This window comes from Carcharhinus amblyrhynchos, chromosome 21 (assembly GCF_965287045.1).
Source record: "Carcharhinus amblyrhynchos chromosome 21, sCarAmb.v2.hapA, whole genome shotgun sequence".
Classification (NCBI taxonomy): domain Eukaryota; kingdom Metazoa; phylum Chordata; class Chondrichthyes; order Carcharhiniformes; family Carcharhinidae; genus Carcharhinus; species Carcharhinus amblyrhynchos.
The window spans coordinates 5,817,132-5,842,531 of record NC_137344.1 but is presented as its reverse complement, the minus strand read 5'-3'; the positions used below and the strand labels follow the sequence as shown (position 1 = coordinate 5,842,531).

The 25,400-nt window shown below is 40.9% G+C and overlaps 1 protein-coding gene across 2 annotated transcripts in view; it reads left to right on the top strand.

Annotated features, from left to right (window-relative positions):
- cep112 (centrosomal protein 112) overlaps positions 1 to 25,400 on the top strand; it is a 468,252-nt gene that overhangs the window by 153,274 nt on the left and 289,578 nt on the right. For both annotated transcript variants that reach the window (XM_080209170.1, XM_080209169.1), the window contains one exon: positions 23,608 to 23,762. In XM_080209170.1, coding sequence (XP_080065296.1) covers positions 23,608 to 23,762 — 155 coding nt within the window. The remainder of the gene's footprint in view (positions 1 to 23,607; positions 23,763 to 25,400) is intronic.

The window sequence follows — 25,400 nt, the reverse complement described above, 5'->3', positions numbered from 1 at the left end:
TCTAAAGCTTCCTGTGTGAATGCATTAGCACTGGAAAGTTCATTGTAAGTTTTGGCATTAGAGAACAAAAAACTTCAAAATAAATAAATGGTATGTTTTCTTGTAAATTGTGGATATTTGCAATCCCAGAAGTGGGCTTGCAGTCCAAATATATGTCAGCACATGGAATCATTCTAAACCAGTCATTAACAAAGCTTACATTTCTTCAGTACCTGTAGGATAATTGCTCAAACTGCTTAACAATAAGAAAATAAAGAGAAGGAACCAGAGAAAACCTGGGGTGTGATGGAAGAAAGGATTTCACAGGACTTTAAGTCAGTGAAAAGTGGCAAATTGCAGGGCTTTGGAGAGAGTATCAAACGTGACCTAGTGACAGCAAGATTCATGATGCAGAGGGAATGAATAATGAGACAGATGTAGAGGAGTGGAGTCAAATTGGGTAACGTTGGTACAGAGCACCATTATTAGGAGCAGTGAGAGTGCTGGGGCATCATTTGCAATAGTGTACTTTTTCTACTTGGAAGTTATTATAACCATGGACATATGTTATTGCAGTCACGTATCCAGAATGCACAGTCAGTTATTTTACAATTTATTCTGGCACATGCTTGTAGGCAGTTTGTATTTTATGGTAAGCCCTTGTTTACAATTCCCCATTTAACATTGTTTCACTTTAATGTCAATAAGTTAATGGGGCCTGTAATCTCGTAAAGTGGTGCAAAATTCATTTTAATATTGTTTCCAGCATGATTCCAACGACAGCATTGATACCATTTTGGAGTAGCCTCTTCTCTGCTTTGATGTCCAAGTTGGGATCTCTCCCTGCTCCCCAACCTTTGAGTTGAGGCTCCCCCCTCCCCTGACACCCTGAGTTGTGTCCTTCCTCTCCCTGACCTCTGAGTTGTGTCCTCTCCTTGCTCCCCAAACTCCGAGTTGCGGCCTCTCCCTCCCCCATCCCCAAGTTACGATCTCTGCCACTCACTGACCAGCGAGTTGCAGCCTTTGCCTGCATTCCGACCTCCGAGTTGCAGCCTCTTTTCCCTCCTCAACCCAGTGTCTCTCTGAACCTGATGCACCCCCTTGTCGCTTCCCTCACCTCGGCTTGCATTCCTGGTCAAGGTCCAGATCTAGACCCGAAGGCACAGTTCTGATGTTGTGGAAGTGTGAGTCCTGATGGTGTAGTGCTGAGCTGGGCTAACCCAAGGTTATTTTAACTGAATGTTGAAGCTGCTCCTGCCTTGATTTTCTTCGGAACCCTTACTCACAGCGAGGGTTCGGGGAGGATAGCGGGTGCATGTAATTAAAATGTGGATTGTAGCAGACCAGCTTAGCAATGAGAACAGAATGAGAATGCAAGCCTAGGAGAGGGAAGTGGTGAGGGTGAGTCATGTACTGCAAAGATTGAATTCAGGAGGGGGCAACTTGGAGGATTGGGGAAGGGGAGAGCTGCAACTCAGAAAATTAGGGAGGGACTTTAGTGACCAGGGGACCAAGAAGCAAGAGTCTTTATTTATTATTTATTTATTAGTCACAAATAGGCTTACACTAAAGCTGCAATGAAGTTACTGTGAAAATCCCCTAGTCACCACACTCCAGCGCCTGTTTGGGCACACTGAGGGAGAATTTAGCATGGCCAATGCTACTAACAGCATGGTTTTTCAGATTGTGGAAGGAAACCGCAGCACCCAGAGGAAACCCATGCAGACTCCACGCAGACAGTAACTCAAACTGGGAATTGAACCCAGGTCCCTGGTGCTCTGACGCAGCAGTGCTAGCCACTGTGCCTGGTTTGAGGATTGGTGGTGAGCAGAGGGTATTGTCAGTAGAAAGTTGCATTTTGTTTATATTTTTAAACTTATTTCATTTTACAGGTTATTTCATTTACCACTGTAAGAATTTAGCAATATAAAATATTTCAACTTAAGAGGGTATAATGTTTTAAAATTTGTTTTATTTTTCTAATAAGCAAAGTCCTACTGAAAGTCAATCCAATATTTGCTTTGGGAACCAATGTTTTACTTAGAGTTGTTTCAGTTAAAGATGTAATTTTCAACAATTTCAGCGCAACTTTAAGTGAGAACTTACTTTATATTACTTCTAAGGAAATTTAGGAGCACAATCATAGATTACAACTTGACCTCTGTGATGTGTTGGTAATCTCGCAATTTGTTATAGTGATTACCCACAACCTGTGGATGGGGGCAGAATACATTATCCACGTTTTCTCTCATAAATGTGGTATTCACCCAATAGCAGTGCCCAAGCATGAGTCTCCTCATCAGCGATGCCACCACTGTAAACCAGACCCTACCCAGGTAGCTCAAACTGCATCTCACAAACAAGGATTTCTTTGAATTTATTCGGCTCCCCGCAATCAAAAAAGTTAACCAGGATTTTCCAGAAACATTGCACAGATTATATACATCAGGATCAACTAATTACAGGTCTTACTTCAGGGTAAAAGGTAAGTAGCGCCAGAGCTCGCAAACATGTAGCCGCTGTCATGCTTGCAACACATGAACACGGAGATTTCAATGAAACCTTTCCTCGCCAGTCATGATAAGTCTGTGATAAAAATTACTGCAGTCACTTGCCGTGTTAAATAATTCTTCCCTTTTATAAAGCAATTAAGGTGCAAACTGTGATCCATTTGGTTAGATCTGACATAGATGCATAAACCTGTATAAATTGTTTAGTCTAAATTATTTTGTTAGTTTGAATGATCAAACAGTGACTTTTGATTTCTTTTTTTCCTGTGGACATTTTGTGAAGTGAAAGTTGATTAGACCAGAGACTCGTCAATGGAAACTTTGCTGCATCATTTGAAGAGGATGATATATTTTAAAAAATTAGCATGCAGCGCTTGTCGTATCTTACGAAAATAAGCAATGGATTAAACATTTCCTGTCAGCAGGCCTGAATTTTGAAAGCCTTCAAAAGCAGACTAGATTCCACTGCGCTGCTTAGGATTTAATAATTAAACACTGAGGAGTTCAAGGAATGCCTTAAGATGAAAGAGCCTCCAGTCAGCGCAGATTAGATTGTTTGTCCAAACTAACTTTCTTTGCTTCATGAAGGATTGTCCAAGCTGTTGATGTGCAAAATCTGTGTGAACAGAGTGGCATTAAAGGAATGTTGTCTCTCATTTGCACACAAGTGTGAAGTTCTCTGAACTGATTGAGATTCTTTGTGTCTCCTTGCAAACAAGAATTATGTAAAGTATGATCCTAGAATGACACCAAGATAATATAATTCCGGCAGTTTAATTTTGTCTAATTTAATAGAGTGGGCGGCACAATAGCACATTGGTTAGCACTGCTGCCTCACAGGGCCCCGGGTTCATTCCCAGCTTCGATCATTGTCTGTGTGGAGTTTGCATATTCTCCCTGTGTCTGCATGGGTTTCCTCCGCATTCTCCGGTTTCCTCCCACAGTCCAAAGACGTGCTGGTTAGGTGCTTTGACCCGGACTGTGGCAACTAGGGGAATTTCACAGTAATTTCATTGCAGTGTTAATGTAAGCCTTACTTGTGACTAATAAATAAATAAATTTTAATAAACTTTAAGTAAGGATTCAGAGAGTGGATAAAAGCAAATTGCTGTGGATGCTGGAATCTGATACCAAAAGAGAAAATGCTTTGACAAAGGGTCATCAGGACACAATGTCAGCTCTTTTCTCTCCTTACAGATGCTGCCAGACCTGCTGAGATTTTCCAGCATTTTGTCTTTTGGTTTCAGATAGTGGACATTGGAACTAGATACAAACACAGCAATTTAATAATATTGCACAAACTTGTAAGCAAAGCCTGCCTAATGACCTTATAAAATCTTCAGAAATTAATTAAATATTCTTGGAATAGCTCTCCTGCTCTCTGTCCCTCGCTCACTCTCTCTCTCTCTCTCTCCGTCTCCCCCCCCCCGCCCTTTAAACTTAAGAAAGATTCGGTTGCAGCTTCCCGGAGCTGATACAGATGCAGGACAGCGTGACTTTTATCTTTGCCAGGGACATGATTCTAGTACAAGCTATTTCAGACAAGGCAGGGTCTCATACTCCATATCAAAACAAACTGACCGAGTAAGGTTAACAAGATGTCCGAGTAAGAAATAAAGCACAAGGTGACTGTGGGCTGGGGGACGGATATAAGAGAAATGGCCCTGTTCTTTGGTGATCAGAAGATTGGCAAGGGCGCACACCAGACATAAGGTAGATAAACAAGCACCTAGGAGTAGAGATGTATTTCGGATATAAAAAAAAGCTCTCTAAATTTGGTTTATGTTCTCTGGTTAGCTCAAAAGACCAAAAGCAGAAGAGAGTGCCACTGTCAACAGTGGTGATCAGCTCCACTTCACTTCATCTGTCCCATAAACTACTCCCCCCTTTTAACATATCTATCATAACTAATCTGTTTTCCTATTTTTTTTAGCATATGTGTCATAACTAATCTGTTGCTTCTTAAATTAACTATTTTAAAACATTTGTGATGTTGATTCCCCATTTTGTATAACCTGTGACTCCCAGACCACATACACATTGTATTTTCATGTTGTGGCCTCAACCGGGATCTTGAATCATGTCACATTACGTGTAACCCCCAACATTCGGCCTGGGTGTGCAAAATCCTACTGACTGTCCTGGCTTGAGACAATTCACACCTCTTTAACCCGTGATTATCTCTCTCTCCACTCACATTGTTTGTAATTTAGAGACTTGATAACCCATTAAACTCGCATTCCAACCATTATCTTGCAGCTGTACCTTTGTCTATGTATGCCCTGTTTGTGAATCCAACTCTCCACTCACCTGATGAAGGGGCAGTGCTCTGAAAGCTCGTGCTACTAAATAAACCTGTTGGACTTTAAACTGGTGTTGTGAGACTTCTTACTGTATTTTCGTGTGTCGTATCTCTCCCTTATTGGGCAACTTGAAATAAAACGTGCCTCTCCTATAACAGCAGAGCAAGTCTGTGCGTGCAAAATTATTACCGACTTCAAGGTTGGCTTTTTTCTGATGACTGGTAATTACAGTGGTTTTGGTTGCATTCCTTTTATTTCAGATTATTATCACATATTTTTAAGCTTTACTCATGTATGTGATTGAGGAAATTTTAATGTATTCAACTGAAATAAAAAGCCCCCAGTTCATTGGGTTAGAGGATTGCAATGTCATGCCAAGACAACCTTAATTCAATGTTTCATCAAGGTTAGCAATGAGATCTATAAAAATAAAAGATGTGTTTTAGAATGTGCTGGTTGTTACTTGGGCGTGGAGTAAGACATTAGTGATACATGAAATAGTAGTGTCATCAACTGGTTCAAACTTTGATTAAGAGTAGCGAATCTATTGTCAAAAAAAGTGCAAGGAAATATATCTTAGTAGGAAGAACATGGAAAGATGATATAAAATAGGGGGTAAAATTCCTAAAAAGGTGAAGGAGCAGAGGGACTTGAGTGTATATGTGCACAGATCATTGAAGGTGGCAAGACAGTGGAGAGCACAGTTAACAAAGCATATAGTATTCTGGGCTTTGTCAATTGGGACATTGAGTACAAAAGCAAGGAGGTTGTGCTGAACTTATAAACAATATGAGTTAGACCTCAGCTAGAATATTGTGCGCACTCCTGGGCACCATGCTATAGGAAGGATATGAATGCATTGGGGAGGGTGCAAAAGGAATGGTTCAGCTAAAGTTTATTTATTTATTAGCCACAAGAAGACTTACATTAGTACTGCAGTGAAATTACTGTGAAAATCCCCTAATCACCACACTCCGGCATCTGTTCCATAGAACCATAAACATTGCAGCACAGAAACAGGCCTTTTGGCCCTCCTTGGCTGTGTCGAACCATTTTTCTGCCTAGTCCCACTGACCTGCACCTGGACCATATCCCTCCACACCCCTCTCATCCATGTACCTGTCCAAGTTTTTCTTACATGTTAAAAGTGAGCCCGCTTTCACCACTTCATCTGGCAGCTCATTCCACACTCCCACCACTCTCTGTCTGAAGAATCCCCCCCTAATATTCCCTTTAAACTTTTCCCCCTTCACTCTTAACCCATGCCCTCTAGTTTTTTTCTCCCCTAGCCTCAGTGGAAAAAGCCTGCTTGCATTCACTCTATCTATATCCTTCATAATTTTACACATCTCTATCAAATCTCCCCTAATTCTTCTGCACTCCAGGGAATAAAGTCCTAACCTATTCAACATTTCTCTGTAACTCTGTTTCTCAAGTCCCAGCAACATCCTTGTAAACCTTCTCTGTGCTCTTTCAACCTTATGAATATCCTTCCTGTAATTAGGTGACCAAAACTGCACACAATACTCTAAATTCAGCCTCACCAATGTCTTATACAACCTCACCATAACATTCCAACTTTGATACTCAATACTTTGATTTATAAAGGCCAATGTACCAAAAGCACTCTTTATGACCCTATCTACCTGTAACGCCACTTTTAGCGAATTATGTATCTGTATTCCCAGATCCCTCTGTTCTACTGCATTCTTCAGTGACTTACCATTTACCATTTACCTTGTATGTCCTTCCAAAGTGCAGTACCTTACACTTGTCTGCATTAAATGCCATCTGCCATTTTTCAGCCCATTTTTCTAGCTGGTCCAAATCCCTCTGCAAGCTTTGAAAACCTTCCTCACTGACCACTACACCACCAATCTTTGTATCATCAGCAAATTTCCTGATCCAATTTACCACATTATCATCCAGATCATTGATATAGAGGGAGAATTTAGCATGGCCAATTCACCTAACCTGCACACCTTTGGACTGTGGGAGGAAATCAGAGCACCCGGAGGAAACCCACACAGACACAAAGAGAAGATGCAGATGCAGATAGGTTGGAGAGGTTAGGACTGTTCTCCTTGGAGCAAAGAAGTTAAGAGGCAATTTGATAGAGATGCTCAAACAATGAGGGGGCTGGACAGGGTAAAAAGGGAGAAACTTTTTCCGCTGTAAAAGGATCAAGAATGTGTTGGCATGGATTTAAGATGAATAGCAATAGAAGCAAATGTGATGCGAAGAAAAAACCTTTTCACATGAGTGGTCGTGGTTCAGAATGCACTGCCTGGAAATGTGGTGGAGGCAGGTTCAATTGATGTATTCAAGTGGGAGGCTCGGGAGGAAATTGTGGGTCCTCTGGCCGAGGTATTTGAATAATCGATAGTCACAGATCTGAAAACACGTACCATCCGACTTGAGAAAAGCTTCTACCCTGCTGCCATCAGACTTTTGAATGGATCTACCTTCTAATAAGCTGATCTTTCTCTAACCCCTAGCTGTGACTGTAATAACATATTCTACACCCGCCTTCTCCCCTATGTACTCTATGAATGGTATGTTTTTGGCTGTAACAGCTCGCAATAAACAGTACTTTTCACTGTGTGCCAATACATGTGACAATAAATCAATTCAATTCCGTTTCTTGTATCTTTCTGGCTGGGGAGATTTATAGGTAAACTTCAAGTCACTGGCAAGGGATATTTATCACTTGTTGAGTATTTGCACCATGCTAAATTGCTAGGGTGGCTAGCACGGTTAAATGCATGGAGTTATGGGGATAGGGCCTGTGTGGAATTGTGGTTGGTGTAGGCTCAATGGGCCAAATGGCCTCTTTCTGCACTGTAGGATTCTATGATTTCCACTTGTAAAAGGATCATGGATGGATTAAGCCATAATGCTTGCCTGGAGAGCCAGTGCAGACACGATGGGCTAAATGGCCTTTCTTTGCACTATAACAATTCTGTGGCTCATGCTTGGTTTTCCTGTGAACCTGTGTTTTCCTGTGTTTGACTCGTAACATCTGTGCCATAGTGGGTAACATTTTTGTCACTGAGCCGGAAGGTTCTAGTCTCTGTACTGCAGGGATTCTAGCACAGTACTCTGAGGAGCTCCTGCAGTGATGTCCTGAAACTGAGATGATTGACCTCCAACCACTACAACCATTTCCCTTTGTGGCAGGTATGATTCCAACCAGCGGAGAGTTTACTCCCAATTCCCACTGACTCCAGTTTTCCTAAGGTTCCTTGACCTCGGGTTCCAAATCATGTTGAAGCCTCTTAACATTCCCTTCACCGTTCACATTCCCACCCAGTTTTGTGTCATCAGCAAACTTGGAAATATTACTTTTGGTTCCCTCTTTCAAACCATTGATATATATTGTGAGTAACTGGAGCTTAAGCACTGATTCCTGTCGGATCCCACTGCCTGCCACTTCACAAGAGATCAATTTATTCCTATCACTGACTTTTGCCTCCTATACGCTTTTTCTTTCAACTTAATGCTCTCCTTAACTTCCTTGGTTGGCCAATTGCTGTCTTAGAATCTTTCATCCTTACTGGGAAGTCATGAATTACCTCTTTAAATGCCTGCCACTGCTTGCTTTGCTGCTAATCTATCCGCCCAGTCCACTTCAGCTAACTCTATCCTCTTCATTTTATTTTCCATTATTTACGTTAAACACAATTGTTTCCCAAGTATCTCACTCCCAAATAATATTAAATTCCATCATGTTATGATCACTATTTCCTGGAGGATCTTTTACTCTGAAGTAATTTATTAAACTTATCTCATTACCCATTACCGTATCCAAGATAGCCTGTTCACTGGTTGGCTTCTTGACATTGTTCTAGGTAACTATTCCTAACACACTCTATGAATTCAATGTGGTAGCTACCTTTTCCAACTTGATTAACCCAATCAACATTAAGTTACCCATAATTATTGCTCTATTCTTGTTACATGCTCCTATTATATGTTAATTTATAACCTTTCTGACATTACGGTTACGTTTTGGGGGTCTGAATACTACTGCCAATGTCTCCTCTGCTGTTTTTTATCTTGACCCAAATGAACTCTACATCATCTGAGCGTAGATTTCTCTCACAACTGTCCTCATTTCATCTCTCAATAACAGTGCTACCCCACCACCTTTTTCTTCCCATCTGTCTTTCTGAAAGATCAAAATATTCCTGAATATTAAATTCTCAGTTTTAATCTCCTTTTAACCATGTCTCTGGAATGACTGTAAAATCATATCCATTTGCCTCAATTTGCACCATCAATTCTTCCACTTTATTCTGAATGTTCCATGCATTAAGATGCAAAGCCTTTTTGCCATTTTTAATCATCTTAACTTTTCTTTGCACTGTGACCCTAATCGCATCTCACTCTTGGTTATCTGGTGTACCATTTTTGCATTTTACTTTCTCTCTTTTATTATTGTCCTTGTTTTTCTTTCCCTTGTCACTGTGTTTAGGTTCCCGCCCCCCTGCTATTCTTGCATCGTTCCTGGTCTTGCCCAGGTGTGTCCCATTCAGTTTGTACCAGTCCCAATATCCCAGGAATCTGAAACACTACCTCTTGCACCGTTTTCCCAGTCCATGTATTCATCTGATATATCCTGCAATTTCTACTCAGACTAGCATGTGGCACAGGTAAAAATCCCGAGATCACTACCTTTGAGATTGTACAATTCAACTTATTTCCTAACTCACTCGATTTGGCTTTTAAGACCTCATCCTTTGTTTTACCTATGTCATTGAAACTGCTATGTACCACGGCTCTGCTTGTTGACCCCTCTGCCCCCCCAACTCCTCCTCCTCCTCCTCCACCATGTGCGGTGGAAGTTTTTCACGCAGTGTGGTGGGTGCTTGGAACGCGTTGCCAGAGGAGATGGTGGAAGCAGGTACATTAGCAACACTTAAAGAGGCATCTGGATGGGTACCCAAATAAGGAAAGAATAGAGGAATACGGATCAAATAAGGGCAGAAGATTTCAATTGCAAGGGGAATAGATAAAATGTTTCTGTGGCGGCAAACAAGACTCCAGGATGGAATGTTGCCTTCCTGGTGCTAGACTCAAAAACATAGAAAAAAAATTATTTGAATGTGGGATTAATTTTTAAACGAAGAGCGAAATCCACCCAATTTTACACTCCTGGCAAAGAATGTAGAAAACATGAAAACCCATCTTTAGACAAGGCCACATTTAAAATTTGCAGCTGAACACAAGTATGTGGTTCTTACGAACTGCAGCTAACATTATAAACACTGACTTTAACTTCAGTGACTGTCAGGCATCCCCTCTTCCTGAGTGTTTTTAGGAACTGCCTTTTCTGCTTGGAGTTCAGTGCCAGGTGGGAGTGTAAACAAGGGCGGTCAGACTCAAGAGGCTTGTATAATGTTGCTCCTCTGTAACTAACACTGACATATATAAGTGCCCATTATTAAATGCAATTGAGCAAGAAAGGTTCCAGAAGATGGCCTTGCTGATCTCTTAATGATCTTTGTATTCATTTGTTATCTTGGCTGCTGTTAACCTTTGACCATGTCAGCAATGGTCAGATGAAAGTTTTTCATCATGTGATAGATTTAATTGCCCAGACAAAGCTTACTTGACTGGATCCTGTTTCAGTGGCGTCACACTTGTGTTTTCTAGGCCAGAAGGCAGAGACCAAAAAGTCAAACAAAAGATGCATCACCATATCCCTTTTCTCATTCACTTTTTAATCTGTGTCTATAATTAGCATAGGGAGGAGAAAAAGGATATTTTAAACTGTAATCCAAAGGTAATGTTCAGACTTGAGCTTATTGTTCAGACTTCATTGCAAGAAAGTGGTGTTGTATAACCCCATCAAACTGTGTATAATGATTTTCTTGTATGTGTAATAGTGCTGAAGAGTTGATTTGGTGAAAATTCCCCTGCTGTAGTGATTAGGTATTTAGGATAAATATTCACTACAAAGCCCAATTTTAGTCAGACTAATGGAAAAGTCATGTTTGCTGGTAATCAAAAGCAGGAAGGTGTGGCCATGCAGCACATTTTGCTGGCACAAGTGTATACCAATACTGATTTTTTCATTCTACAGAATGTGGTAGCCTTTTGGCAAAATAGAATCGTTATACAAACAATGGATTTCCATATTTACATAAATCCAAGAGTTCAACTTAAACAATTGACTTCATTATTAGATCATTACATAACAGAATGTTCTTGAGTTAAGGAGAAAAAAAAACTGGCGAAGATTTCTCATCCTGGATGTCGACTAATGATTCCTGCTGGAAAGTCAACACGTGAATATAGTTTGTAGGAGCAGGATTGGAATCTGAAGTATTATGTTCAGTTCTGGATATTGTACCTCGAGAAGGATATATTGACAGTTCAGGAGGTGAGGTGCGAATCCCTCAGAAAGAATGATAGCAGCACTTCGAGGGTTAAATTAAACTTGTGTCCCCATAAGTACAGAGGATTAAAGATTCGCAATTGAGGTGTTGCTGATTAAAATGATTCGATACATTTTGTATTTTGTCTTATGTAGGAGTCCAGAACCAGGTGATACGTATACCGGAATTTTACCACCACGCTTGCCCTGGAAACAGGGTGGGTGTGACAGGACAGAATTCGCCGTTGGCCTCGGGCGGAGCTTTATGAGCCTTGCCTGAGCGAGGCCGTAAAATACCGGCCAATAATCTCAAAAGTAAAACTATTCTGTTGAAGGCAGGTGTCAGGAAACATTTCTCCACACAAAGTGTAGTGGAAATCTGAAATTCTCTTCCTCCAAAAAGCTGATGAGGTTTTGGAGTCAATTGAAACATTCAAAATCAATATTAATAGTTTGTTTTTATGGAACCAGGCAGCTAGATGGAGTTAAATACAATTCAGCTGTAATCTCATTGAAAGGCTGAAGGAGTGATTGACTTTGCCTTGCTCCCATTTTCCTATGAATTAGCTGTTTTGCTCCCAATAGCAGCTGACCTGCTGACTTTGACTTTTAGGCTTGCAGATGAAGGCTGATCATTTGGACAAGTATTGGGAAGCAATTTGTGACATTAGATTGTATCCCAGTTAATCACTTCAGGAAGGATGGTTCAAACAAATTCAGCCATAAAATTATTAATCATCTTTTTACTGCAACAGTGTTATTTTTATTAGATTTTGTGTTGTGTTTTCTGTCATCAAATAAACTGTCAAATGCACTCTAAAATTTTATTGGTATGAATTAAACCAAATGATCTGATATCAAAAGATTTGAGCAAGACAGCAGCAAAATGTGAAACAACTTCCTCAGCAAACTTGCTGCCTCTTCAAGGAGTGCAGATGCTCAAACCTTAAGGACCTCAGCTTTGCCATCGTCTACTGGACTGCAGAGTACTGAGCACCAGTATGTTCCAACTCATCCTATACCAGTCTTGTAGATACCCAGCTCAACAACACAATGCGTATCAACTCTGATTAACACGGCTCCCAGCCCTGAGCAACATCCCCCCCCTCTGAGAGATTGCAACAAGAAAGCCCTTTAACAATGTTTACATCAACCCAAATCTGTTGCTACACAAGAACCTTACCAATCTACATCTTGCTCACTTCTTATCATGGCAGCCTGAATGGCTAAGACCAGAGTACCAAGGACTAATAGCAGAAATGCAACTGACTAAAAACCACTCCCTTATCATATGTTCCATAACTCGCCCACCTGGCTTCAATCTACCCGCCAACATTGTGCACACTTCAACTGTTTCCTCACTGACAGAGGTCTTTGTGCAGCAAATCGGCACAAGTGGGGCCTTGCGGGGAACCCAGCCTGCAGCTGTTGTACCCCCCCCCCCCCCCCCCCCGCAATCAATGACTCACATGACAGATGTCCCCTGATGAAGTATAGCGGAGGGTCTCTGGGAGCTTCATTTAACCACTGCGGAAGCCAATGATTGATGCTCATGACCAAATTAAAAAGCATAGATAAACAGTACCAATGAGTTTTATTAAAAATTATTGTTGGATTGTGATCCAGGCTTGGAGGACAACATGTTTGCTTTGGGTAATGAGCAACTTCGTTATTGTAAAGTGTGACATCTGTTAATGGTTTTTGTCACTGGCCCTTTTCTGATCATAAAGAAATACTATTTTAAAAGCCGTATGCACAGATTAATCAATGAAGGGATTTCCAGATCCCCTGGATTCACTATCCATTTGGGAACACAGAGATTCAACAACCAACTTATATCATTTCTGTTGGAAAGGAAGATTGAGATTCCTAGCTGTCTAGTTGAGAACATAACACCCTGTATAATTTTAGAATGCTTTTTCTTTCCTTTCCACAATAGATTATTTGGTCCTTTAAAAAATTTATCAGTCACATTCCAACTAAAGACAAACTATTTATCTTTCCTTGAGGTTTTTAATGGTGACTATGCATGAACTACAGATCTTTCACCGTATCGCTCGTAAGTACATGTAATCAGTGTTGCTGTTGGATATAATGGATTTTGCAGGCCATTGTCAATCAGTGTCTACACACAGTAAGCTATCTTGATCTGTTGGTGGTCATTTCTAATGATGATGCTGTCATCACCAGCTGCTTCTGTTGATTGACGATTTTTTCCCCCTGTATTTATCCCAGTAGCTTCAGTTGGGGCATCCTGCTTCTCCTATCTCAGGCCAATCTCCCATGTCCAGGATGTTTAATGACCACTTTTAACCAGAAACATGACATTAGGTGTGAACAACTGTGAGGTCATAATTGGGTTTGAAACAAAATAGCCCAGAGATGACTTCTTTATGGAATGATGGAACACTCATGTTTGAGCGAATAATAGTCCAATTGAAAATACTGCATCAGATAAAACATTTCAGCTAGATCACCAGAGTTAAGTGCTACCTGTCGGCTTATTTATAGACAATAAAGTTAAGATTATAAATGTTTGTTTGGCTGTCTCTTTTATAATATGAAGAAGTGGAGAAAGACTCCAATTCTAAAGTAGAACCATTACAAAGACTAATTTTCATCTGTTTCCACTGTTGTTTGTATGTACAAGGGTTTGTATTTATAGTATCTTCAGCATAACGGCTTACAAAGACATTGAAAGACAGTTTTGAGGTAAGAAATACTAATCTAAAACTTAGACAAAGAAGTGAGATGTGAGGACCATGTTGAAGGAAGAGAGGAAGGTGGAGGTTTTTAGGTCGTAAGTTTCAGAAAATGGAGCTACAGACTCTTTGCTATTGACAACATCTTTCCAGACACTCTGTCGGGCTAAGATCCTAGCACACTATCTACTGAACCAACAACTTGCATTTTTATAGGACCTTTAATGTAGGAGAACATCTTCAGGCACTTGACAGGAATGTTCGAACTACGTAAAGAGGAATTGCGGAAGAAAGGTCAAAGAGATAAACTTTAAAAAAGCATCCTATTAGAGGAGAGAGAGAGATGGAGAGCTTTAGGAAGATCATTCTAGAGCGTTAGGACTTGGGCAGTTGATGGCATGGCTGACAATGCTGGAATGATGAGAATCAGAGCTGTGGCAGAGGCCAAATATGCAGGAAATAGGAATACAAAAAACAACCTGAAAAAGGATATATGCAGTACTGTGTACAGTTTTGGTCTCCTTACTTGAGAACGGATATACTGGCACTGGAGAGGGTGCAGAGGAGATTCCCTAGGTTGATTCCAGAGTTGAGAGGATTGGCTTATGAGGAGAGACTGAGTAGTCTGGGGCTGTACTCATTGGAATTCAGAAGAATGAAGAGAGATCTTATAGAAACATACAAAATTGTGAAGGGAATAGACAAGATAGAAGCAGGGAAGTTGTTTCCACTGGCAGGTGAAATTAGAACTAGGAAAGGGAAAAAATAAAGGGAAGCAGATTTAGGACTGAGTTGAGGAGGAACTTCTTCACTCAAGGGGTTGTGAATCTGTGGAATTCCTTGCCCTGTGAAGCAGTTGAGGCTATCTCATTGAATGTTTTTAACAATTTTTGAACAGTAAAGGAATTGGGGGTTATGATGAGCGGGCAGGTAAATGGAGCTAAGTCCACGAAAAGATCAGCCATGATCTTACTGAATGGCGGAGCAGGCTCGAGGGGCCAGATGGCCTACTCCTCCTCCTAGTCTTATGTTCTTATGTGTTAAGTTCATAGGTTTGGCAGGGTCAGAATCTGGAAGGATGTGTGCTGCATGTATAATATAGACCTGCCTCAACTGAATGAATCATAGAAACCATTAAAACTTGAGACAATGTGGACCATTGGCTGGGATCTTCTAGCTGTTGACTCCCCACTGCTGCTGCAAACAAGGATGGAGAATTTGGCACTCAATCAAATCTCCAAACAACTGCAACGGTACCAGAAAATCCCACAGCTTAAATGGCTGGAAGATTCTGCCATGCTGCTTGACAAGCTCAACCTCATTCCAGATGAATACAAGGCTGGGAAGGGGGGAAGGGTGGTGGTTTCCCATCCTGCCTGCCACAGGAATCGTAGCAGGCAGAGATGGATCATGTAGAGGTCCATTGACGTGGTGGGATTTTCCAGTTTTGGGGTGCGCGCAGCCAGAAAATCCCGCCCAAAGTATATGCAGATGCACAAAGTAAATCATTTACATTCTTTGAGTCTCAATGACACAGCTTCACAGTCAGATAAACAATCTCAGGAAAGCAGGTGTGTTCTGATGTAGATGTTTCAGAGTATGGTGACCCAGTATGTTGTTAGGAGGAGAGATGCTAGTGTCTGGTTGACTATCGACAAGAGTGTTGTGTGTATAAAGGTTAAATAAGCCAGTGGAGAAGCATTTTAATGAATGGCGGCAGGAAGGGAGGGAGAAACATACTGTAAATCCTGTAAACCAAAATAACACCGAGGGAAAGGCCAGCAAGATATATGGTCAAGATACGGACGATTAGCCAGGTAAATGCTCTGTGCACACATGCGTGTGATAATTGAGTTACAAACGTCAAAGTGGTGACATTAGTTAAAAATAGGGTGGACCATCTGAAAGTTGTCATGTTGCAGTCCATTGTTAGCCTTACAATGAATTAATGTGGCCTATGAAAATTTGTGGTAGGATTGAAGGCAATCCACCTAACAATAAACAGCGCTGTCATTGGGCAAAACAGCAAAATGTCACAAGCAAGAGGAGGACAAATGCATGTGGCACAAGAAACACAGCAAGTGCAAGCAGCACAAATCAGCTTCAAATGTGTGATGTGGTAACCATTAGACGTTGCAAGCTGGCATGATTTAGAGTTAACTATTCCGGACTATAGGACCTTTGGAGGCCATTGGGAAATTGGGAGAAAACAGGACAATAGCAATATTGATCCAGCACACAACTGCAGAAGCAGAAAGAAAGACTTCAGTGAAGGTGATCAAGTAGTGCAAATACTACTACGGAACAAGAGGATACAAGAATCTAATAGTTGTCTACAGACCTCCTCCCTGACAGTAGTGATGAAGTAGAGAGATGTACAAAGAAATGTTGGCATGATGGTCCCACCACTCTTAAAATTGCAGTCACACACAAGGCTGTCATCTGACCCTGATCTGAGTATTTACAGAAGGACCCCAGGCCCTTGCTATTCAAAAAGGGAGATAAAGAAAAAACAGGGAACTATAGACCAGTGAGCCCAACTTCGGTACTGGAGAAGTTGCTAGAGCCTATTACCAAGGATTTCATAACTCGGCATTTGGAAGACAGTGGTGCAATCAGACAATGTCAGTATGGATTTACAAAAGGACAATTATACTTGACAAATCTATTGGAATTTTTTGACGATGTAGCTAGTAGAGTTGACCAAGGAGAACCAGTGGGTGTGGTTTATTTAAACTTTCAGAAGGCTTTTGACATGGTTTCACATAACAAACTACTATGTAAAGTTAAAGCACATGGGATTGCAGGTCATATATTGAGATGGATAGAAAGCTGGTTAGCAGATAGGAAGCGAAGAGTTGGCATAAATGGGTCTTTTTCTGTTTGGCAGTCAATGATTACTGGAGTTCCGCAGTGATCTGTGCTAGGATCCCAACTGTACGCACTATATATTAAAGACTTGAAAGAGGGAACTGAAAGTATTATCTCCAAATTTACAGATGATAGAAAGTTGGATGGGAGGGTGAACTGTGAGGAGGATGCAGAGATGTTTTAGTATGATTCGGACACGCTGAGTGTGTGGGCATGTGCATGGCAGTTTCAGTATAACATGAGGTTATCCACTTTGGTAGCAATAATTGGAAGACAGATTATTACTTAAGTGGTGTAAATTGAGAAAGGTCGATATTCAGTGAGATTTTGGAGTCCTCGTACATCGCTGAAGGTAAACAAAAGTAAGTGCACAGGTACAGCAGGCAGTAAAGGAGGCAAATGGTATGCTGGTCTTCATAGCGAGAGGATTTGAGTGTAGAGATAGGGATGTTTTTGCTACAATTGTATAGGTCATTGGTGAGGCCACACCTGGACTATTGAGTGCAGTTTTGGTGTCCTTATCTGAGGAAGGATGTCCTTGCTATAGAGGGAGTACACCGAAGGTTTACCAAGCTGATTCCTGGGTTGGCAGATCTGTCATTTGAGGAGAGACTACCTCAGTTAGGATTTTTTTCACTGGAATTTGGGAGAGTGAGAGGAGATCTCATAGAAACTTATAAAATTCTAACAGGGTTAGACAGGGTAGATTCAGATGGATTGTTCCCATTGGTGGGGGAGTTCAGAACTAGGGGTCATAGTTTGAGGATAAGGGGTAAACCTATTAGAACTGAGGCGAGGAGAAATTCATTCACTCAGAGAGTGGTGAATACATAGAATTCACTCCTGCAGAATGCAGTTGAGGCCAAAACATTGTCTGATTTCAAGAAGAAATTAGATATAGCTCTAAGGGCTAAAGGGATCAAGGGATATGGGGGAAAGGGGATCAGCCATGATCAAAATGAATGGTGGAGCAGGCTCGAAAGGCTGAATGGCCTACTCTTGTTTCTGGTTTCTATGTTTCAATGCTCAGATGCATGAATTCAAGTTCCAAATAGTGGGTTTGGAGCTGGATGGTACTGTCTAAGTCATCTGGCTGATACTAACTGCTGACTCTCCCATTTTTGCCAGGTAGAATTGGCACCAAAGTTTCCAACCTCTCATTGTCATTCCAATTAGAGGGCATAGGTTTAAGGTGGGAGGAGAAAATACAGAAGTGTCCAGAGGGACCATTTTTTACACACAAGATGTTGAGTGTCTGGAACATGCTGCCAGAGGTAATAGTAGAGGCGGGTACAATTTTGTCTTTTTAAAAGCATTTAGATAGCTACATGGGTACTATGGGTATAGAGGGATATGGGGAATTGGGCAATTGGGGTTAAAAAAAAAGAGCAGCATGGACATGTTGGGCCAAAGGGCTGTTTCCATGCTGTAAACCTCTATGATTCTATGACTCTAATTACTCTAGTATTAGCTGAAGGACTTGAGTAAATTGTACATCCTGGTCACAGATCTCTTCATTTCATTTGACATGAGGGTATAGCAGTGCTTAGAAATTTATGAAATAATTGGAGTGTGATTACCAATAGCCTAGAAGAGACAAGTGCCACTCTTGTCTCTTGCTACAGGAAAGATAAATTGATTGGTTGCTTCCATTGTGTGGATGATATGTTTCTCTTTGCATATATAGGTCCATCTCATATCTTTATGATTCTTCTTTCCCCTTCTAATATTCACTTTTCTGTGATTGAAAGGAAGTGAAAGCTTTAAGTTTCTGAGCATGACTTGTGGCCAAATTCCCCTCCCACTCCGTTTTCAAATTTGCTAATGACACCATCATATTGGGTCAGAACTGGAGTACAGGAAAGAGACAGAAAATCTGGTGGAATGGTGCAACGACAATAATCTGTTCCTAAGGGGTGAACTTTACCATGACACCCACCATGGGAATCAGAGCTGGCGAGGGACGGACCATGGTAAGGTCTGTTGACCTCGGACGGGATTTTCAGGTTTCGGGGCGAGGGAGACTGGAAAATCTTGCTCTCAATGTCACTAAAATGAAGGAAACATTCATCAATTTCAGGAAGCGTAATGGAGGACATGCTCCTATTTATATCAACAGGGATGAATGGAAATTTGCGAGAACTTCAAGTTTCTAGGGTCCAGATCACCAACAGCTTGTCCTGGTCCCTCCCCACCGAAGCTATAGTTAAGAAAGCCCGCCAATGCCTCTACTTTCTCATAAGGCTAAGGAAATTCGACATGTCTGCTATGACGCTCACCAATTTTTACAGATGCACCATAGAAAGCATCCTTTCCGGATGTATCACAGCTTGGTATGGCTCCTGCTCTGACCAAGATCGCAAGAAGCTACAAAGGGTTGTGAGCATAGCTCAGTCCATCACACAAACCAGCCTCCCATCCATTGACTCTGTCTACACTTCCCGCTGTCTCGGAAAAGCAAACAGCATAATCAAGGGCCCCACGTATCTCGGACATACTCTCTTTCACCTTTTCCTTTGGGAAAAAGATACAAAAGTCTGAGATCACATACCAACTGAATCAAGAACTGCTTCTTTCCTGCTGCCATCAGGCCTTTGAATGGACTTACCTTATGTTAAGTTAATCTTTCTACGGCATTCTGCAGTCTATCCTTTCCCACTCCCCCTACGTGTTCAATGAACGGTATATTTTGTATAGCACACAACAAACAGTATTTTTCACTGTATCCCAATACATGTGACAATAAAACAATTCAAATCAGAGGAAGGCCTGCAATTTTCCCTCTTGGAGAGACTAGTGTTTTTTGTTATTTCTCCTGTTAATTTGCTGACTTTACTAATTTTGTGGTGAGCAAAATACTTGCCTGTGACTGAATAATCTTCCTTGCTGCTTAATCAGACAACAGCTGTACCTATTTGTGGGTTCCAGTAGGAGTAATTATTTATACGGCCTGGCCATTAAACGCTTGAAGCATAGTTTTAGTTTATGAACAACAGATGTTTGATATCACATGTTTATGTTTCAAAAATGACTTTCCCCAAAGTATAATGCTTCAGTGTTTCAAAAATAATTACTTTAAACTTGTGACATTTTGGAGCACAGTATAAAACCCACTCGCAGCCCTGACAGATTTCTCAATCCATGTGCAGAATGGGTTCCATTCACCTACAACACTTTGAGTTTCAGATGCCTTTTGGCACAGATCAAGCGTCTGATCAAGCCCAAGGTGGGGTGCAATGCTTTCTTATCTTGTCAGTTTGGATCTTATTTGTCTCTCTTTTGGGGACCATGAATTGGATTCAATTTGAATTTGGTTTTTGGAGCAAGCAAGGAGATGGATTTGGGTTTGCCCAGTCCACTCTAAGCATTGGTTTTGTAACTTTAAGAATGGAGTAACCATTAAGAAAGACACCAGTTGCTGTTTGTGGTTATAATTATATTATTGAGGATCAGCATGTTTCCAAATAATAGAGAGAGAGCTGACTGAATGTCAGGGTTCCCCATAGTATCTTAGATCTACTGGATCTTTTATTTTAACCATGAGCAGAAAAGATTGAATACGTTCAAGAGTGTGGACTGTCAGTTCATTTTCAATCCTCATTAATATCTATCAATGAAGTCACCCAGATTCCTTATTCTAACTACTAATCCTTAAATGGTTCAAGATATGGAAAGACGTTTGGGTTATGTTAGTATCCGAGTTGGTTTGATAACTGGATGGCAAGATCCCAGAATGGAACCCTGTCTCGAAGACCATAACGTTCATTTCTTTTTTATTAAACGTAGAGGAAACGGAGTCACAGAACCACTAATTAGTTCTTACCAAAAAAAACATTTTATTAAATATGAAAGAAATGGACTATATTACAATAATCATTTACTCTCCCCTTAAACTTAGCAAATATACACAGGTTTTAAGATTAACATGGATGACATAGTACATTCAAAGCTACAATGGTCTCATTAGCACACAAGTTTGCAGTTTGTGGATTCTTCCTCAGAATTTCCCCAGGTAATTTTTATCAGTGAATTTTCAATTCACTTTTAGCAGTTACTCCTGTCAGAATTTCGAACCAATCTCTTTCCGCTGCCTCAGCTGGATGGCTGTTTCTTCTCACTGTCGATTTCTTTAACTTTCAAGGTACAGCTTCTCAATAGAATTATTTCAAAAATTTCAGTTGCCTATCAAAGTCCTCTCGCAACTATAAACCTGGTTAAATAGGATGGTTTCTTTAACTCCAAGCTCGTGTATCTCTTTTCCTTGATTTTGCCTTGTTATGACGGGCTCAGGGGATCATCATTAAATCTCCCTGTGGGATTCGTGGAGTACAAACTCTCTTATTGAATAAGCCGAGGCTCACTCAATGGGAAGTGAGCAGCGGGGGGGTTAAAACCTGTTGTTTCAACCCTGGACTGTTGTTGTAGATCTCTGGGTACGGACTACAGGCTGTAAGCCTTGAGCATGGCTCTTCCTTTTTGTGGTCATTAAAGGTTTTTTGGTGACAGAAGAATTATTACATTGGCAACAAAGAGTAAGAACAAATTTTTTTCTCTCTGGATAATGTCTTTAAGTCAAGAATCTTCACCAGTAAGAAAAAGCAATTATGCTTTTATGAAGCAATTCTGCCATTATTAACGGTTAAGGACTGTACTCATTGGAGTTTAGAAAGGTGAGAGGGGATCTTATTGAAACTTACAGGATACTGCAAGGCCTGTATATAGTGGACATGGAGAGGGTATTTCTGCTGGTGGGAAAAACTAGAACCAGAGGGCACAACCTCAGGCTAAAGAGACGATCCTTTAAAATAGAGATGAGGAGGAATTTCTTCAGCCAGAGAATGGAGAATCTGTGGAACTCTTTGCCACAGAAGGTTTTGGAGGCCAGGTCATTGAGTGTCTTTAAGACAGTGATAGATAGGTTCTTGATTAATAAGGGGATTAGGGGAATAGGGCTGAGAAAAATTTCAGCCATGATTGAATGCTGGAGCGGACTTGATGGGCTGAGTGGCCTAATTCTGCTCCTATATTCTATGGTCTTATGGACTACATGTAAGCAGTGTGTGTAGCTGTTCCTTCTTGTTGTCAATGAAGAGTTTCTTGGTGACAGAAGACTGAACTTTGCAGAATTATTACACTTCTGGAGTATTATTTTCTATTTAGTTTTGCTATTCTGAAATCTATTTTCCCACACTGTTCTCTGGTCTGTAGAGCTGGCTTTCTTACAAGTTTACTCCGTTTTTACAGCCTTTCTCAACCTTCAATGGTACTGAGAGAGCAATCTTTTTTCCAAGTTCCCTCTCAGCTCTCAATAACACCTGCCACACTTTTGCCACAGTTATGAACACGGAGTTCTCCAGCCCCACCCTTCTCTCTGTCTTCTAAACTTGTTGCTGTGGTCGATCGCTTTGAATTTTGGCAGGAACTGAAGTTAACCACTGAATAGCCAAACATTTTCTCAACACGCAATCCATCCACAAATTCCCTTCCAGCTGCAGAAAAATTAAATTTAACTTACCCAAAACGTGCCTTGCTTCTAACTTTTTACCCGTCCTCCCATCCATTGATTCCATCTACATTTCCCACTGCCTCAGAAAAGCAGCCACATAAACAAAGACCCCACACACCCCTGACATTCTCTCTTCCGCCTTCTTCCGTCGGGAATAAGATACAAAAGTCTGAGATCACGTACCATCTGACAGAAGAACGGCTTCTTTCTTGCTGCCATCAGACTTTTGAATGGATCTGCCCCATATTAACTAGATCTTTCTCTACACCCTAGTTATGACTGTAATACTACATTCTGCACTGTCTTCTTTCCTTCTCTATGCTTTGTATAGCAAATGAGAAACAATACTTTTATACATGTGACAATAATAAATCAAATCAAATTTTTAAAAATCCCTTAAATCCACCCCTGAGTTTCTTAACAGGTTAACACTCACCGTATTGTGGATCAGATATCTGATTTATGACTTGGCTGCTCAGAAGTTCTTCAAATGTAAACTGGGAACAGAAAGCAATATCTTTAAATAAAAAGCATTTTTTGCACTCTAATTTATAGCTGTTGCAGATATAATATTGAGCTTTAGATTTTCAATAAACCTACAAAGCAAACATTTGAACTCAAATCATCATCTGTTGTGCACCAGCCACAGTTCTGGACTCAGGAAATGGCAGAAATCCAAAGAGAAGAACTGAATATGGTAAGAAGTCTCACTACACCAGGTTAAAATTCAACAGGTTTATTTGGTATCATGCACTTTCGGAGCGCTGCTCCTTCATCAGGTGAGGGGAGAGTTGGGCTCACAAACATGGCATATATAAACAGAGACTCAATTGCAAGATAATGGCTGGAATGTGAGTCTCTGTCTATAAATGCCATGTTTGTGAACCCAACTTTCCCCTCACCTGATGAAGGAGCAGCGCTCCGAAAGCTCATGATTCCAAATGAACCTGTTGGATTTTAACCTGACGTTGTGAGATTTCTTACTGTGTCCGCCCCAGCCCAACGTTGGCATCTCCACATCACTGAATATTGTGACATTTTGGGCTGTAACTACCCATTGAGGATGTACTGAGGGCGTGTAGAGAAAATCATGTTGGCATGATTGAACTGAGCTCATATATTTCAAGACATAGTTGGTGCATTTATTTCAGTTGAGAAGACATTTGAATTTAAATTGCCCTTTTCCACGGACAGGCAGCAAAATCTGACAGATTGTGTCACAGAAGTTGCTTCATGTTATCTGACTACATTCAGAAGTGATCTGTTTGGTGGATAGGTGTATCCTCAAACCCATAGTTTATATTAACAAACCTTGGAGTAGGGAGTGTATTTAATTCGTTGTTTGCGCCCACAGAACCAAATGGTGAAAGAACTGGAGGCTCGCGTACAGCAACTGACCGTAGAGGCCGAGAATAGCAATCTGCTGCGACAGAAACTAACCCAAGAGAAAGGAGAAGTGGAACAGCGCTGCCAGATGGTGTGCTTGGAGCTGCAGGAGGTAAAGATGAGGTATGTAGTGTCCTGAAAATAGTGTGAAATGACTTGTTCCGTCATGCATTTAGGAACAACTTAGGTGTAGACTTTTTACTTTCTATTCTTGCACCTGGCCTGGGAGTGCATTGCACTGAGCTTGAGTGACAAAAGAAGTTTGTTCCTTATAAATGCTACCTTTCACTTTATTAACACAAGAAAACATAAATTCAAGGAGCAGCATGATAACAATGAAAGGAAAGGATGCAAATAGTGCTCCCATAATTGTGGTAGACTGTTCTCAGAATTTGACAAAGCTTGGTCAAAGAGTCATCTGGACTCGAAACGTCAGCACTTTTCCCTCCTTACAGATGCTGCCAGATCTGCTGAGATTTTCCAACATTTTCTCTTTTAGTTTCAGATTCCAGCATCCGCAGCAATTTGCTTTTATCTAATGTTCTCAGAATGTTTGCTTTTTGCACATTATGTAACGGGTATTTGAAGGCAGCTGTAAAGAGAACAACGTGTGTCACAGCATTGAACTTAGCCACTACTGTCACTGAGACGGGACCTTACAAAAGGGCATGAAATAGGAAGCTGTATTGTTGGGGTAAATTCAGAATGCTCCGTCAATTTAAACAGTGTCGGTAAAACAATGGATAATGCAAGCTGAAGATTTAGGGTTAGTGTCAAGATGTTCTTCAAACAGAACATGTTGAGTGGACTCCTAGGTAGAGCTGTGGAGGCATTTAGAGTGGAACAACAACTTATAATCATATGGAACCTTGAATGTCCCGATATGCTTCCCAACACTATTACAATAGAAAGAGTGATGTCAAGCTGCATAAGGAGATATTAGGTCAGATGACCAAAAGCATGAACCAAGAGATAGGTTTTAAGGTGTATCTTAAACAAGGAAAGCAAGGTAGGGAGGTGGAGAAATGTAGTGAGGGTCTTATTGAGCTTGGACCCTCAGCAACTGAAGGTTTGGCCAGTAGTGCAAGAATAATTAAAATTGGGGCTGCACAAGAGGCTAGACTTGGAGGAGTGCAGACGTCTTGGAGGATTGTGGGGCTGGAGGAGATTACAGAAATAGGAAGGAGTGAGGTCATGAAGAAATTTGAAAATGAGAGTGAAAATTTTAAAATTAAGACGTGATTGACTGGGAGCCAATATAGGCCAGAAGCCCGGGTGAGAAAGGAATGGAACTTTCTGAATACGGATGATGGGACTGCAGATCATTTTGAATTGATGAGTTTGAATGGGCAAAAGAACAATAGAGAGGCCGTTTATTCTAATAGGTAACCATCAATTGGTGTAGACTCCAGTGAGAGGAGAAGGAACACATGAAGCTTTGCAGCTGAATTTCTGTATTTTTAACAGAAGCAGTATTTCGTGATTCCTTGTGATTTATGTCTTTTTTTGGTCTATTTTTTTAAAAAAAGAAATGAAGGCGCAGACAGCTCCATTGAAGTGAATAATAACTGAATGTTCCAAACCAGATTCATTGAGGCTGATGATGCAACGGAGAGCACTCAATCTGCAGAGTAATCACTCCCACCCACCTCTTCTGTACCCATTGCATTGTAACCCTCTGAGGTAGATGCCCCAACATTGAGGGTGACTTTCTTCCACTCAAGTTCAATGGTTCTGAAAATGTTGATGATTCCAATGAGT